This window comes from Spermophilus citellus (genome assembly GCF_964194105.1).
Source record: "Spermophilus citellus genome assembly, chromosome: 1".
NCBI classification, from domain to species: Eukaryota; Metazoa; Chordata; class Mammalia; order Rodentia; family Sciuridae; genus Spermophilus; species Spermophilus citellus.
This window is the reverse complement of record NC_138182.1, coordinates 270,161,093-270,178,097: the sequence shown is the minus strand read 5'-3', so window position 1 is coordinate 270,178,097 and position 17,005 is coordinate 270,161,093. Positions and strand designations below refer to the sequence as shown.

At 40.4% G+C, this 17,005-nt stretch overlaps 1 protein-coding gene across 2 annotated transcripts in view; it reads left to right on the top strand.

Moving 5' to 3' along the window:
• Positions 1-17,005, top strand: part of LIFR (LIF receptor subunit alpha) — a 77,582-nt gene that overhangs the window by 13,904 nt on the left and 46,673 nt on the right. Inside the window, exons 2-5 of one of the 2 annotated variants that reach the window (XM_081310352.1) lie at positions 11,393-11,428; positions 12,567-12,723; positions 14,537-14,651; positions 16,543-16,682. In XM_081310352.1, the coding sequence (XP_081166478.1) occupies positions 12,585-12,723; positions 14,537-14,651; positions 16,543-16,682 (394 nt within the window). In that variant the 5' untranslated portion in view covers positions 11,393-11,428; positions 12,567-12,584. The remainder of the gene's footprint in view (positions 1-11,392; positions 11,429-12,566; positions 12,724-14,536; positions 14,652-16,542; positions 16,683-17,005) is intronic. The other variant, XM_081310351.1, reaches the window with a different exon arrangement.

The window sequence follows — 17,005 nt, the reverse complement described above, 5'->3', positions numbered from 1 at the left end:
GTTGATGTCATAATTCACACCATCTTTGAGTAAGGTTGATCAGAGCAGCCCTTTCATTCTGTTTATACAACCTGAATTTCTTCATCTTGTTTATAAGCATCTTTCAAGCGTTAGAGAAGCTCTCATTCCAGCCAGGACACATGTTGTCTGTTTCTGACCCTTGCTTCCCCAGTTCAGTACCTTGTCAAAGGAAGAGGAAAGTGGCTGACCAGGGCTGGCCTATGGTCCTCTTCTGGGATCCATCCATCCCTCCTCCCCTCCCCTCCCCTCCCCTCCCCTCCCCTCCCCTCCCCTCCCCTCCCCTCCTCTCCTTCTCTCTCTTGTTCTCTCTTTCTTTTTCTTTCTCTTTCTCTTTCTCTTTCTTTCTCTTTCTCTCTTCTCTCTCTCTTTCTTTCTCTCTTTATTTCTCTTTCTTTCTTTCTTTTCTTTCTTTTCTTTCTTTTCTTTCTTTTCTTTCTTTCTCTGAGGATTGAACCCAGTGCCTCACATGTGAGAGGCAGACGCTCTACCACAGAGCAACAGCCCCCCAGGCCTCTGGGCTGTAGAACCTGCTCTCTTCAAAGAATGCCCCTCTCTCAGATAGTTTTGCCAAATATTGATAATTTCAGGTTCTCTTGTTTTTCCTTTTCTGTTCATTCTTATGACGAAAACTCAGTTGAACCAAAGGTTAGGTATGGTGCTGCCATGTGCTCAGAAGTTGTCGACCCTGGTCTGAAGTGTGTTGTTTTCCTGCTGCTCCTGCTGCTCCTGTTACTCCCCCTCTTCCCCCTCCCCCCTTCTTTTTGAGATGCTTTGATAATCTAAAATAATGGTTAGTCCAAGGAGAGGAATAGCTGGGTCAAATGGTGGTTCCATTCCTAGTTTTCCAAGAAATCTCCGTGCTGCTTTCCATATTGGCTGCACCAATTTGCAGTCCCACCAGCAATGTATGAGTGTGCCTTTTTCCCCACATCCTCACCAACAGTTGTTGTTTGTCTTCATAATAGCTGCCATTCGGACTGGAGTGAGATGATAACTTAGAGTAGTTTTGATTTGCATTTCTCTGATTGCTAGAGATGATGAGCATTTTTTCATATATTTGTTGATTTATTGTATATCCTCTTCTGAGAAGTGTCTACTCAGGTCCTTGGCCCATTTGTTGATGGGGTTATTTGTTTTTTTTCCGGCGTTTAGCTTTTTGAGTTCTTTATATATCCTAGAGATTAGTGCTCTATCTGATGTGTGAGGGGTAAAAAGATTTGTTCCCAGGATGTAGGCTGTCTGTTCACCTTACAGATTGTTTCTTTTGCTGAGAGAAAAACAGCATACTACAGGGACACAGCCACATCAGTGTTTATAGCAGCACAATTCACAATAGCTAAACTGTGGAGCCAACCTAGATGTCCTTCAGTGGATGAATGGATAAAAAAAAAATGTGGTGTATATACACAATGGAATTTTACTCAACTTTAAAAAAGAACAAAATCATGGCATTTGCAGGTATATGGAAGGCATTGGAGAAAATAATGCTAAGTGAAGTTAGCCAATCCACAAAAACAAATGCCGAATGTTTTCTCTGATATAAGGAGGTTGACTCATAGTGGATAGAGAGGAAGAGCTTGGGAGGATTATATTAATTCTAGATAGGGAAGAGGGGTGGAAGGGAAAGGGACGGGCCAGGGGATTAGCAAGGATGGTGGTATGTGATGGACATCATTATATAAAGTACATGTATGAAGACTGGAATTGGGTGTCAATGTACTTTATATACAGAGATATGAAAAATTGTGGTATATATGCGTATTAAGAATTGTAATGCAAAAAAGTACATGTATAAAGGCATAAATTAGTATGGACATACTTTATATACAGAAATATGAAAAATTGTGCTGTAAATGTGTAATAAGAATTGTAATGCATTCCACTGCTGTCGTGTATTTAAAAAAAAATAAAATCAATAAAAGATTAAAAAAAATAAAATAATGGTTAGGATTTTGAGGTCTGGGATTAAATAATACCATAAAGAAAAAGAAATCTTCTTTTGGCATGGGAACGTTTTCAGATTTTGACCCCAAAGAATGTTAAAATGTTCAAGCATGTTTTGGTCAACATCTGTGCACTGAAATATAAATTTAAAACAATTTATATTTTAAGCAGCAATCTGAGTGTTTTGTTAATTCCAGTACATTTTAAGGCAGGTTGTTAACTGGCACCTTAAGAACTGTATTTGGCCTGCAGATGTGTTTTGTTTGGCTTGCTTAATTTTTTTTTTTCTTTTGGAATTGGTTCCCAGCATTTAAAAATAAGGAGATTGCACATATAAAAAAAAGAAAAACAACAAAACCTTCCTTCCGTATGGAGTCTTAATGGGAGGGGAAAAATTTTGGAAACATCCCCAGTGCCTGAAGGTAAGAGGGTTCCTACCAAGTGACAGAAACTCTGTCTCCCTATTCAATCTAGATCTGTGTAGTCAGACTTAAAAAAAAAAAAGCAAGCAGCAGCCTAGTTTTTTTTTAAGCATATGATAGCTCCATGACTATACCAGACCCTGTTCCTAAATGGTGTAAAAGAGACAGGGAGCTAGCTACAGGCTGCCTGTCACGTGGCCACTTGCACTTGCACTCATTTCATCTGGCTGGCTCTGGAGATCTTTGAATTTGCACCTGCTGAGTTAAGAGCTTACCCCATTAAAAGCATGCTTAGAGTTGGAAGGAGAACAGTAAGACAGCAGTTATTTTCCATTTTGTTCCCTAAACATAGACGGTCTGATCTTTGTCACGATTTGAGTGTTAGAAGTGCTTAGTAAAGCAAGAGGGATGTCCCCCAGTAACATCACCCTTGGACAGGGTTGGGAAGAGCACATTTCTGATCATTCTATAGCTGCCAGTTCCTTGAGGTGACACACACGGTGTCCTAAAAATAAAACTGCCATCAGTTTTTTCATGGCAATGGCATGTAAAGTAGGGAAAGCAGACCTTGGGGCATAGTGGTGAAATTAAAGAGCCAGGACCTGAGATGTTAGGTGATTTATCTGACTGAGGTCCTGTACCTGCCGCCTCATCAGTGGTGGAGTAGGTCCTGAAGCACAGAGCTCCTGGCTGCAGTTCAGTGGGCTTTCTGTTCTGCCTTTGATAGTTTGGTGCTATGGTTTAGAGCTGGGATTTGTAGGCAGAAGCAGGGAGATCTGACCCAGCAGGGTCACCTCTTTGTCCTTAGTTCATTATTTTAAAAAGAAAGCGAATAGTGATACTGACCTCATAATACTGTAATGGAAATTAAATCCAATATCACATTTAAAGAACTTAGAAAAGCACTGGCTAGGGGCACTCGCCCAGCACTGGGTTTGAGCCTCAGTACCACATAAAAATAAATAAAATAAAGGTAGAAAAAAAAGAATAACACTGGCTGAGTGCTGGACCCAACCAGATGCGTTGATCATCACCCTGAGAGCCAAGAGGCAGAGATGCCCCCAGAAAGGAGGAGGGATATAGTGGAAGTTTGATTTTGGACAACTGTCTGAGCTATTGATCCAGCAGCCTCCTGCTTTTTGGCCTGGAGCTTGATAAAAGATAAGGATCAGAGATACAGATACTGTGTGAAGCCAAGCAGCTCACTGTAGAAGGTAGATATGTGCAGTCCTAGCGGGAGGTGTGGGATGAATCAAGCACTAATTGGAGGTACTTATGCCAGAAATGATTTGGGACTCGAGACAGAGGAGTGGGAATGGGAATAGAACAAGGGAGAATCAAAGCATGTTTGGAAAGTGCAGTTGGCTAGTAGGTGGGAATGGTGAGAAAAGAGGCATCAAGGATGACCCAGGCCTTTGTGGCCCAAAGACAGTAGTGCCATGAGCCAAGTCTGGGGCACAGGAGAGCAGCTTTGGAGGGGAAAGTGAGTTTACTGTTGTATTGGAGTTTTTAAGAATTGGAAATATCCAAGTAGATACATATCATCAGAATATTTTGTCCTTCCTGAAGGGAACCTGCCTTGAGTGGATTTGTGTAGATAGTAAGAACTTGTCCAGTAAGTGGTTAGTCGATAACTGGGGAGAAGCAATTCAGGAGCACAGATTTGGAAGTCATTGAAGTCTGAGTGGTGGTTAAAGCCACGAGAGTAGGAAAAATTATTCAGTGAGAGAATGAAGGGTGAAAAGAGCAGTGGGCTGGGGAGTCCCACTGAGCAGCTGGGAGGAAATGATAGCCTCATGGCTTCTGGAGTCAGGGAGGAAAGGGGTGGATTGTTTAATATATTTGCTTGAGATAAACCCTAACCATTTGGGAGAGGAGGGGAGAGCTGAGTTCCTGACTCATACCATATGCCCAAATTCATTTTATGTGGATTAAAGCTTAAAATGTTAAAAGCCTTAAATGTAACATGGGTGACAGTTAAGTTTAAGACCTTTGGTCAGAAACTACTGAGGACAAAATCGAGAAATCTGATTTAATGAAAAGTGGACAAAAGCCTTTTAGGAAAGTAGGAATGCAACTGGAAAATGGATTTATCAGATAAATAGTTAATATGCATATTATGATATTTCTTCCTTATCAAAAAGTAATGAAGAGTTAATGTCCAATTAGAAAAATAGGCAAAAGAGAGAATACACAATTTACAAATAAGGAATAGCAAGTTACAAATAAGCATGTGAAGTAAATAAAATGTAGTTCATAATAGCTAGTAGGGATTTTTTAGAAAAAGACAGTCCTTGGTGTTAGTGAGAGGGTAGAGAAACAAATACACGTTGAGCATCCCTAATAAAAACTCCAGAATGCTTAAAAACTTGAAACTTCTGGGGTGTTAACATAATGCCACAAGTGGAAAACTCCACACCTGACCTCTTGTGGTGATTTGCAGATGCATAGAATTATCTTCATGCTGTGTGTGTAAGGTGAATATGAAAACATAAGTGAATTTCACATTTAGACCTAGGTTTCATCCCCAAGATATTTTATTATGTACATACAAATGTTTCAGAATGCAAAAAAATCCAAAATCTGAAACATGCATTTTTAGATAAGGAACATTCAGCTTGTCCTGAAAAATGGAGATGCTTCTGATTATTTATATATATATATATATATATATATTTTAGTTGTAAATGGACCTTTATTTTATTTATATGTGGTGCTGAGACTCGAACCCAGGGCTTCACACATGCTAGGCAAGTGCTCTACCACTGAGCCACAACCCTAGCCCAACTTCTGATTATTTTTTAACTTAACCTTTTATCATGCTTTCTTTCTTTCTTTTGAGACACAGATTTATTTAGGAAAGCAGATACATATTCAGGGGAGAATGTGAACCATCTCCAGAGGGCTGTCTCTCCCTCTGGAGATGGTCCATATTCTCCCCTGAATATGTATCTGCTTCCTTGCATATTAAAGATCTCTTGGAGGAATGTTCTTCAAGTTGTGTAACAATAAAGTATTTCATCCTTGTAGTATAAGAAACAGGTTCATTTGTTGGATAGACATGTATTAATATTTGTGAGGCCATTACCTCTTAGCCATGCTTATAGCCTGGTTGAGGTGAAAGATGAGTAAACAGATACTGCTTTTAAGAGTCATAGAGTATCCAGCAAGTCCTGAAGGTTATGAAAAAACTGGAAGTGTGGGAGTCACTGCAGGGGACAGTCTGTGGGGACCATCTTTGCGGGGAGGCACTGAAACCTAAGGGAGCGTGGAGTGTTTAGAGGTATGGAGGAGTTAGACTAAGGGGTCCATTTGAAGGTCTTTATGTACAACATGTGTTTTGATCAGTTTTTTCACTCCTGTGATCAAAAGACCTGACAAGAACTGTTTTATTGACTGAAAAGTTTATTTGCCACTCAAGGTTTTCAGGGGGCTTAGTCTACAAATGGCTGACTGTTACTCTGGGCCTGAGGTAAGGTAAAACATCATAGCAAAAGGGTCTATAGCAGGAAGGCAGCTCAGGACATGGTAATCAGAAGAAAGCAGAGAAATAGATGAGCTCCCTCTGCTTACCAGGTATGAAATATATACACCAAAGGCATGCAGCCCCCCCCCATGACCCAACCCCTGTCTGTCTATAATTATCACCCAGTTAATCCATTCAAACGGATCAATGCATTGACAAGGTTAAGGCTCATAACTCAATCGTTTAACCTCTTAACTTTCTTGCATTGTCTCATACATGAGCTTTCGAGGGACATCACAGATCCAGACCATAATAACATGGAACTGGAGCTTCAGGTCAAAGCCTTGGGAAGCCTTCAAGGAATTTTGAGCACAGTGATGATGTATTCAGTATGTTTTGACATTCTGAGGTCCATGCTGGACAGGCTCTTTAATTAACATAGAAGTCCTTATTGCAGTGAAGATTAGCAAAGCTGACATGTAAAACAAAAATTCTGGAAGACAGTATATGGAAAAAAGTTCCTAGGAAATGCAGAGATAGTAAGAAAAAAATTAATAAACACATTCAATGTGAATCATAGACCAAAAAGTTATTTTGAGGAATGGATATCCTGTAGTATCCATAGTGATAGATACATTTTCATGACATGGCAAGAGTTAAATTTCCATATTACTCTCCTGCTTCCAGAGTGCAGATTATAGTCTGATACAGTGGAGTGAATCCCTCAGCAGCTGAGCTGTCCTCCACCTCAGGCTCCCAAACATTCTCAGTGCATGTGCCATAGCAGTTCACAAACAAGGTTTTTAATTAATTAATCAATCTATTTATTGATTTATTTATTTGTTTTTGATACTGGGGAATGAACCCAGAGGTGCTTAACCACTGAGCCACATCCCTCAGCCTTTTTAATATTTTATTTAGAGACAGGGTCTCACTAAGTTGCTGACTTTGAACTTGTGATCCTCCTGCCTCAACCTCCTGAGTCCTTGGGATTACAGGCTGTGCTACCTCATTAATAGTTTTCAGTGCCCCCAGTTCAAAGAATTATTAACACCTCATTTTATGAAGCAGTTAGGTCTAAACAACTTAATATGTTTTTATGACCTAGTACTTTAGTAGTAATTTGAAAAGTAATTCAAATCAACTTAAATGGAAAAATAATATTTTTATTTTATTCTTTAAAAGCTTCAATTACTGGCAATGTGTGAACCTACTGAGTTCTGCATAGTTTCTTAAACTTTGGAAACAAATTGGACACCACCACTCTTTTTCATTTCTATTTTGATTTTTAGGTGGTCCTTGTATTTTTTCCTGAGCAATCAACAACTCCTCTCCATTTTACGAAAGGTATATCATCTTTGTAAAGAATATAACATGACCAAATGTTGAAACTGAATCTACCTTGAGCTAAAGGTTCTCACAGTATTGGATACATGTTGCTTTGTTGCCTTCCAGAATTTAAAAATATCTTGTGATAGCCCTGTTAGTTTGCTTTGGCACCTGGAGGTGCCTCAATGCACAGTTTGGGAATCACAGATCTAACTTGTGTTCTGAGTATTGGCAACACCTGGATTACCGTGCAGCCTAACAATGAAAGTATACCATGTGCCTGTATGATCATTTTGCCAATGGGCCAGAGATGGTGCATACCCTGTGAAAGAGATGTGATTGTGGAAACAGAAGGGGCATCCCTCCTTCTGGGGATTCTCAGAGGTGATGATGAGCTCTTCATACCTCCTGGCTGGACAAGGGTATAGAAGGGGTGCAGAAAGAATTAGGCAGAGGGAAAACAGGAGCCAGTTGGGGAGTCATGGAGGGTCCAGCAGCTTGGAAAACTGTTGATTCTACTGTGACCTGGCGTGAGATCCTGACTGGGTGCAGAGCCTCTTTCCCAGGTTCAAACTCTAGTTTCATGGCTACATTCTCATTCTTTCTCCTCTCTGTGTGTCTCCTTTCTTTCCTCTCTGTTTTCTACCTCAGTTGGGTGAATCAAGTCCTCCAGAAACTTCCAGAGAAAAGGTACATGAAAGGTGTATCTTTGCAATCTGGCATGTCTTTGTAATGTGTTTTTTCTTCTCAGTTAATAGAACTCAAGTTTAGTATTCAAGCGTGAAAATAGTTTTCACTTGTATTAGGAATGTGTTCCTTTTTGCTTTCAGTGCTAAGAAGCCTGACATGCCCCCCCACCCCCGACCCCCGGCCCCGAGAGTATTTACAGAACACACACCCAGTGTTCCAGGCACGTCACAGTTGGCTCTGGAGATAGCGTTGTCACTCTCCCTGTGTTATAGCGGAGGGTTTGTCCATGCTCACACAGCAAATCCAGAGTCCTGCTTCAGTGAACTATTCTGATACTGTTCTTATTGGGAGCCCTTTTGTATGACTCTCCCTCCCCGAAAATGTTTAAGATTTTCTTTTATACAGTTATTTTGATGCTCAGTAATGTACCTTGGTTTCACCTTTTCAGATTTGTTGTGCTGTGTAGGTAGTAGACTCTTTGAGGATTAGATTTTTACAGTTGACTATATATATATTGATAATTTGTATACCTCTTTGATTTCATAATGTCTCTTCATTAATCTTGAAACACCACTTCCTTCAAGCTTCCCTGTTTCTAAACAACCAGTAAAGTCTCTTTACAAAGCCTGATCTCAGTCCAGTGTTCCCAGGTGAACATCCCGACCATCAGAGTTCCTGAACACAGCTGTTGTGTTCCTGCAGAGCCACCTTCAAGGGGGTACCCCTAGGAGTTTAGGATCTTGTGGAGAGAATGGGCTTGGGAGAATGTTGTGGGTCAGAGTTTTTAAAACAAATTTTCCTCACAGGAAACAAAAGCAAGGCATTCTGAGAAGAAAGTGAGAACAGTGTGGGTACTGTCTACCTCTAGTCATTCCCTAGCTCAGGTAGCCCTCAGCATCTCCTGCTTGGCTTTGTTTTGCCTTAGTGCGGGACAGAGGCTCTTTCTGGTGCTCCAGCTTTGTGTTCAGTGTCTTTTGTGCATTAGTGACAAGGACCTCATCTCACTGTGCTGTGAAAAGGATGAGGTGTGGAGATGGAAGACCTCTGGCTGAGCAGGTGCTTCCCAAGGCCCCTCACCCTAATCTCCTCCAGGGCAGGTGCATGCCAGCAGGATGTGGGAACACAATCCTGCAGACTTCCTTCTCCCTCCACTGAACTGTCTGTGCCCCACCCCCACCAGAGAGAGAGAGAGAGAGAGAGAGAGAGAGAGAGAGAGAGAGAGAGAGAGAAACGGAAATACAGAAATAGACTAAACAAAATATACTGGGGCTATAATTTCTGGCTTTAGTTTTACTTGTCTCTGCTAAATTTTCTTAATTTCCCTCAGGAGAAATGTCCAAAATGCAGGTGTACTAAAACTCGAGTGCTCAGAGCTAAGAGAAAAGCATGCTTGGGTATATGATGCACACACCACCCTCATGGGAGGGACATGAAGCTGAGGGGTCACGCGTTGACATGATGGGAGCTCTTCCCCCTGGGGCCAGCCTGGGGTTCTGCTGGGCTGTCGTGATGCCCAAGGTGGAGGTGGGCTTGCATGTGAAGAAACAAAAACCCCCATGTCGCAGTTGTATAAGTGCATTCTGCGTGATCACGTTCTTATACAGAAGAGTTTACTGGCATTTTTTTTAATCCTTTGAAATAATCACATTCATAGGAGGCAATCTAGTGGCCCTCAGGCAGGCACAGTCTGAAGGTGTATTTTATTGGCCTTTAGAAATGAATTGGCTGCTACATTTTAAGAATTTTAGCATTTTCTGGAAAGTCTCCGATCTTCTTGCAGCAAAAAATGAGAAGATTTGGCAGAATAAGGCCTGTGGTTACTGCCTTAGACTCAGGTAGGCTGAGGTCTGTCCTGCCTGTTTTGCCCCCTAGGCATTTGCATTGACATCTGTTGGGATGTCAAAGGGAAGCTATCCTAATTTTGAAAGTTAGGATTCTGTACAGATTTGTTCTCTAAGGAATAAGGCGTTAGTGGGAGTAAAAGTAAATTCTGATTGTGTTTCTATCAGAAGTAAGCTGTTTCCCAAGCATTTTTTTAAGATATTGGTGTACACAGTGTCTTTATTTTATTTCCATGTGGTGCTGAGGATCGAACCCAGTGCCTAACGCATGCCAGGCGAGCACTCTACCATTGAGCCACAACCCCAGCCCAAGCATAATTTTTCTTTTTCTTTTTTTCTCCCTGAAAGTACGTTGGAAAATTTTGTTCATATGTTGTTCTGACTCTCAAATAAGTCCATTTGCAAGTTTACCTTGGTAGGTAAGCCAGATCTATCATAAGCATAACACTATTTTCCCCCAATTACTTGCTCAAAATTTTGTAAGTCGGTGTTCTCATAAAAGAAAGTCTTCTTTATTACCCTGCCTTTTCTAAGTTGAGCAGATTTTGGTGACACTGCCATTGGTATCTCTATTGCTAAGCACCCCATCCTAATGCTGCTCCCAGACTTCCTAGGAGGCTCCTTGTGGGTGGCCACTGCTGGCTAACCAGTCGCCATTTGCAAGCTTGTAGCCTACCAGCAGGAGTGGAATGTTACATATTAACTTTGGGAAGTCTCCTATGTGGATCCTGAGTAGAGCTTGCCTCTGTGCTTCAGTGCCTCAGGCTCAGGCCCAGAGGGATTAAGTGATTTACCCTCAGTCATTCTGCTAATTAGTAATGGAGCCAAGATTAGAGTCTAAACCTGGCAGCACCTGGTCCTGAGTGCTTCCTCACTGCCTCTCTCTGCCCCCTCATGCCACTTCTTCCTGGCATTGCAATAGGGCAGGCATCTCTTTTCCTTAATAACTGTAAATTTGTAGTAAGGTTTTGTTTCATTTCAAGATAATGTTTAACCTATCAGTGAGCATAGTTCATGATTACTTTAGTCAGGGTTTGAGTTTTAGGGGTTGTTTGTATTCCTTTAGTAAGTCATTCCTGTACAGCCGTGTAGTTATATAACTTCAGCAAATTGGTGTTTTAGACATTCCATGAATATATTTTCATTCTAATAAATAAGCTTGGTGGCACTGGACTTGACTAGGAAGTTTTTCATTCACAGAAAATAGCTAGACATTTTCAAAATGTGTGCTTGTATGTCATAATTACTTAAACTGTTTGGGATTCATTTCCTGGCTTTTTGACAGTACTTAACGATAGGCACAAAGGGAACATTCATTTACTTTCACTAAGGAGTATGTTTTTGAAGTTCTCTCATGGGGTTCCACTTATTTAGATGTTAGATCTGATTTCCTTTATCAAGTCTTTGTTTCTCATTTCCCTTCTCAATAATATTCTCAAAATTTTTATTTATGTTCACCATTTTTTCTTGACAATTTGTTCAGTAAAACATTTGTTTGATGTTTTTCATCTTGTATTTAAACTTTTTTGAATAAAAGCCAGTGTATTTGAGAGTGGTTTTTTTATGTCTGACTGTTCCTTTTTCATAACATGCTCTTCTTGTTTTTATGGCTATGCCATGTTTGCTCTGAGTGTACTGTTTAGAGGTTTTGTTCTCCTTTTTTTTTCTTTTTCCCCCAGTACTGGAGATTGAACCCAGGGCTTCATAAGTGCTAGGTAAGTGCTTCACCACTTAACTATATCCTGAATACTTATTTATTTAATTTCAAGGTACTATCATGATAAATTGCTCAAGCTGCCCTCAAATTTGCAGTCCTCCTGTTTCAACCTCATGATTAATGGGTTACAGGAGCATGCTGCTACACCCAGCTTGATTTTCTTTGTTATTCTAAGTTTTCCTATTTTCTGCATTATCTCTCTTTCTTCTGGGAGTATTTTTTATTTTCCTTTTGGTTATTCTGTTTTTCCTGAGTTTCTTTTTAGTATTTTAGACTTTGCATCTATGTTTTGTCACTTTGGTTTTCTGTGTTATGAGATTAAGCAATATTAGGTCAGACAGAAGTTTTCAGTACATTGGGAGTACTTGTGAGCAGACAGGTTTCACTCTAGAAAGGCGTGGGAACAGCTTTCCTCTGGGGAATTCCTAGATGTTCCATATGGAAAGCACCTAGTCTGTGTTCGCTGTCCTTGGGGCGGGGGGTGGGGGGTGAGGGTGGGGGGTGGGAATTAAGTTTTTCGATTTCTGTAAATGGATCTTTGAATCTTTATGTTCCAACCTCATATCTCACTGCCCTCATCTTTATGCACCCAGGGTGGATTTAAATGGCACTGTCCAGCTGACCGTTGTTGTTTAGCCACCAAATCTATTAACCATCCTTGCTTTTTATCTTTTCTCTATGCCTCACACAATATGCAAAGTAATATACAACTCTGACCTTGTAAATGGCATGATTCCAAGTGTTCTACACATATTTAATTACTCGGTCCTCATAACAAACTTAGAAAATAGTGGTCATTCCCACTTTGCAAGTGAGGAAACTGAGGCATAGAGAGGTTAGCATCACACAATCAGTGAATCTGTGTATCATTTGAAATTGTCAAAACTTCAATTTTAAGAACTGCTTTTCTCTATTTTAATACTATTGGAGTTGAGAGTTGATATGCACGTGCTGAGTTATAATCTTGAACAGGATGCGCATCATTTGGAAGTTGACCCTATGGTGTGTGCCTGAAGCAACAGCTGTATATCCAGTTGATGTTTCCGCAGTCAGTGCCATTTGCAGTGCTTGTGTGTACTATGTGAGGTGTTTTGGAACAACCTGAACAACTTTTCGAAATTCCTCTCCTAATCCAGGGCTAGATTGCATGGACCATGGATATTTACTTCAGTTGGAGACATCTGTCCCAGGTGGTGGACAATAGAAGAATGAGGATGACTTCAAGTCTCCAATGGCTCTTATCCATATTTATTCTTTTATATCTAATGAATGAAGTAAATAGCCAGGAAAAGGGTAAGTAAACTAGACTTTTAGAGAATGAACAAACTGCATTTTTATTTAAATTTTGGCCATGAAACAGTCTTGTTTCTTTGTTGATCCCTTAGGTTTTTAGTGGCTAAAATCCATTTTTTTTTGGTAATTTTTTCCATGTACTTTTAGTTTATTTTCTAAAAGGCCCTGAAAGATAAATCAAAATATTATTTTTTCATTTAAAAAATGACAATATAATTTAGATGCAATAATATTCATTCTTTTAGGACACAGTTCTTTGAGTTTTGCCAGTGTGTGCAGTGATTACCTACTGGCTCCATCAAGACAGGCACAGGCCCAGCACCCAGGAACATCCCCGGGTGCCTCTGCTGTCAGCCCCTCCTGGTCCCACCCTGCCAACTCTGCTCTGTCTTCTCTCCCTAATTTTACTTTTTAAAGAATGTTATAAAATGAAATCTAAGTACATTTAATATGTTATTGGTATCCTATTGAAGTATATTAAAAGTGTTGATGTAGCTGGGCCTGGTGGCACATGCTTATAATCCCAGTAATTTAAGGGGTAGAGGCAGGAGGATCACATGTTCAAGTCCAGACTCAGCACCTTGGGCCTAAGCAACTTAGTGAGACCCTTCTCAAAAAAAAAAAAAAAAAAAAAAAGGAGGAGGAGAAGAAGAAGAATGTTTATATAGGTATTACCCAGCATGTTTGTATGAAGAACATTATTATCCTGCTGCCTCATAGCTTCATTTTTATATTATTCCCATAATTAGACAGAGGTCTTTTCCCTAAGGTCATTGATAAAATAACTGTATGACTACTTATGATGACTACTGTTTATTTCTAAAGTGAGCACTTCTGATATGTTTTTTGTTTTATATAGCTTTATAATTTATTTTATAGTGACTGTCATGCCAAGTACATATAAAAACAAGAAAAAAATTTATGAGAACTCTGTAGTCAGGGGTGGAATACCGTTTTTTTACTGTATAGTCCTCCCACACACACCCTTCCCCCTTCTTCCCTTTTCCCCTCTCTCTCTCTCTCTCTCTCTCTCTCTCTCTCTCTCTCTCTCATACCTTCTTCCTTTCTTTTCATTTTTCTATGGGGGACCTTTATCGTCATTTAATGTTCGAGTATTCCATGATGTAATGTTATTGTATAGATGTGAGTAGGTACTATTAGGATTGTAATCTTCTGAGTTGTTATATTTCAGTTGTTTAATTAAACCTGTACATAAAAGGATTTTTCAGAGGCTCATATGAGTTCATTACTGTTTAAAATTAACATTCTTTGCCACCATCTGAAGATTGGTTATGGGGTTCCTGGAGAGGATGGCCCTCTGGTAGCAGTGAACTAGCCGGGTCCAGGTGTTTAGGTGCTGCATCTGTGGACTTGGGAGCCACGTCGTTTTTACCAAGATTTTATTCTATTTTTTACAGTGTGGGTTTTGGACATTCAAGGAGGACTAGAATGCCCCCAGTCCACCTCTTGGTCCCAGCATTGAATCTACACTGTATTCAGTTGCTTCCTCAATTTCTCATAGTTTCCTGGAAGTAGAATTTTTGATATTGATCTAACCCCCAAATTGTCTAGAAGTTGGTCCACTTGTATTATCTTTTAGTATTCCCATTTTTTTTTAACACCAAAGCTTCAAAAGAAACCTGAAACCTGTGCCCACCCACATCTGCAGGGTTGTCCCTTACAGAGAACATGTGCCTTCTGCAAACCCATTTGCTTGAGTTTAAAATTGACAGTAACTCAGTGTAGCTGAGTTACTAAGCATGTTCTGTGTTGTGTGTGCCCATGTGCATGTGTTGTTTTCCTCCTTCTCCAGGGGCACTTCGTGATTTGAAGTGTGTAACTAACAATTTGCAAGAGTGGGACTGTTCTTGGAAAGCACCCCTTGGAGCCGGCCATGGTACTGTTTATGAAGTTTGCATTGAAGACAGGTAATGGAAATACTTAGATTGATTTATAAGTACAACTTACTGGTTCTTCATCTTTCATTTTAGAACATACAAGTTTCATTCTGGGTATTTTTAAATGATATTTAAATGAAGTTTCTTAAAAATTTTGAATCTGATGTTGATAAAGATAGAAACAAACCCTTCTAGCCAAAAGTTGGATTCTTTTCTTAAATCAATAGCAGTTATGGAGCATATCTGCCGTGTGATGATCTGCTATGGGAAGTCTTACTAGTCTACCCCAAACCAGTGTCTAGCTATACAGGTTTAAGTTTGTGCCTAATAGAAAATGTCAGTCATAGTGGCTCAATACACTAGCAGTTACTCTTGTGAAAAATGCATACAGTGTAGAACTGGCATGGTTGTTTATGGCCATTGAAACTCAATCCCTCTCTGCTGTGCCACTTTGCTGCCTGGTTTATGGAACTCATGGTTCAAGGTGATGCTTTAGGAGCAACCTGTGTCTTATTCCAAGAAGCATGCAAGAATAAGGAGCACATGTTCCTTGAAGAGACTTACAACAAGTCCCACAGAGTACCTCTGCCTACATCTCATTGGCCAGAACCCAGTCAGATGGCTGAGTTCTCCAGGAGGCTAGGAGGTAGCTCTCCTAGCTGAATGGCAGCATCCCAGTAAACACTGGGTGTGGGTTACTAAGGAAAAGGGAGAGGTGAACCATGGGAAGTGGAGAGGCAGGCTCTGTCATACCATATTACTCTCTTAAGTAATGTTAGAGTGGATGAGCTCTTGTGCTTGGAATGAGGCCCGTGGGGGTACCCACACAATCCCAGCAGGATTCTGAGTTGTTAACAGTGCCAAAGGAGTTCCAATAAGCCTTCTCTAGTCTCACTTTGCTAATGAGTGGTTCTCCTATAAATGGATGTAAATGTATATTTAAATACAATCAAGGTTTTCCCCATTTTGTGTATATTTGTTGAGCATTATGCTAAGCTTTGGAGTAATTCATCAATCAAAATGAGCTAAATTATGTTGCAGATACAACTTGCAATTCTTAATTCCTCAGGAAAATACAGAGTTATTATTTTCTGCTGTATTTTATTTCTACTGGGTATGGGCTGGGATATCTACCCTGAGATTTTTTCTAAGGACCCCAGATTGGTGATGGGGGAGCAGAGGGGACAAGGCCTGACTTTTAAAGCTTTCTTCTAGAAATGACAGATATGAATTTCACCAGGCTTCTCTGGCCAAATAAAACCACATGGCCAAGCCTTACTGCAGAGAGTCAGAGATGACAGTCCTGTGAGTCCAGGAAAGGGAAATCCTGAATAGTTCAGTAAATAGCATGCTGAGAGGTTCAATTCTGGCTCCCTGTGAGCTCATAGTAAACAGATAGTGACTGCTGTGTGGGTTCTGTGCCAACGGAAGTTACCTGAGGATGTGAAGGTCATGGAAGGGGGGACCAAGGAATATCGAGGGCACTAAAAGCATTTTGAAGGCAGCACTGATGAGGAAGTCTTGTTCAAAGCCACCCAGAAGCCAGGCCTGAGGAGTGGGCAGGTGAGGTGGGCAGTTTTACTTCATTCGTTGACCTCTGTGGCGCTCAGTCTTCAAAGGTGGTACTGGCTGGTCTGGTCTCAAGGGCTGGGTGCTTAAGAGGGTAGAGCATGCAGTAGGTGAGGCCGCAGGGAGCGGGTCAGGGTGAGATTTGAAGAAGTCATCTGTGCTTATTCACTGCACTTTCTGGTGCAGCCTGGTTATTTTTCCTGATAAAATTGCTATTAATCCCTCATTTTTCAGTATTAAAATGTGGCACAATCAAGTATATTTGAACACCAAAAACATAAGGTATTTTTCACTTTTTTTTGAAAATGGAACTACTAATTAAATCTAATTAAAAATGTTTCTTTTATTGCAGGCCCCGTTCTTGTTATCGATTAGAGAAAACAAACATTAGAATCTCAGCTCTTTCACCTGGTGATCATGAAATAAAAATAAATTCTCTACATGATCTGCAGAGTTCTATGAGTAAATTCATATTGAATGAAAAAAATGTTTGTAAGTATTTGAAAAGAAGATTGATTTTAAAGTAGAATGGGCCCCTTGTTGGTACTGTGGTGCTTTGTCATTGACAGACACTTTTTGGTTCTGCGAATTTCATTTCTTAGGCTAATACTTTGACTTGTGTAGCAACCTTGCTGTGAATTATAGAGCACAGCTAGGGTCAGGAAGGAAGCATACTTACCTTCTAGTCCAGCAGAGTAGACCCCAGAAGGTCCTTCCCTCAGTGCAGTACCTTTTCCTTGGCTTCCTTTGCTCTTGATTCTTATACATCCCCTGGCATGTCTCAAATGCCCCTTGCTCTAGACTCATCTTAGACC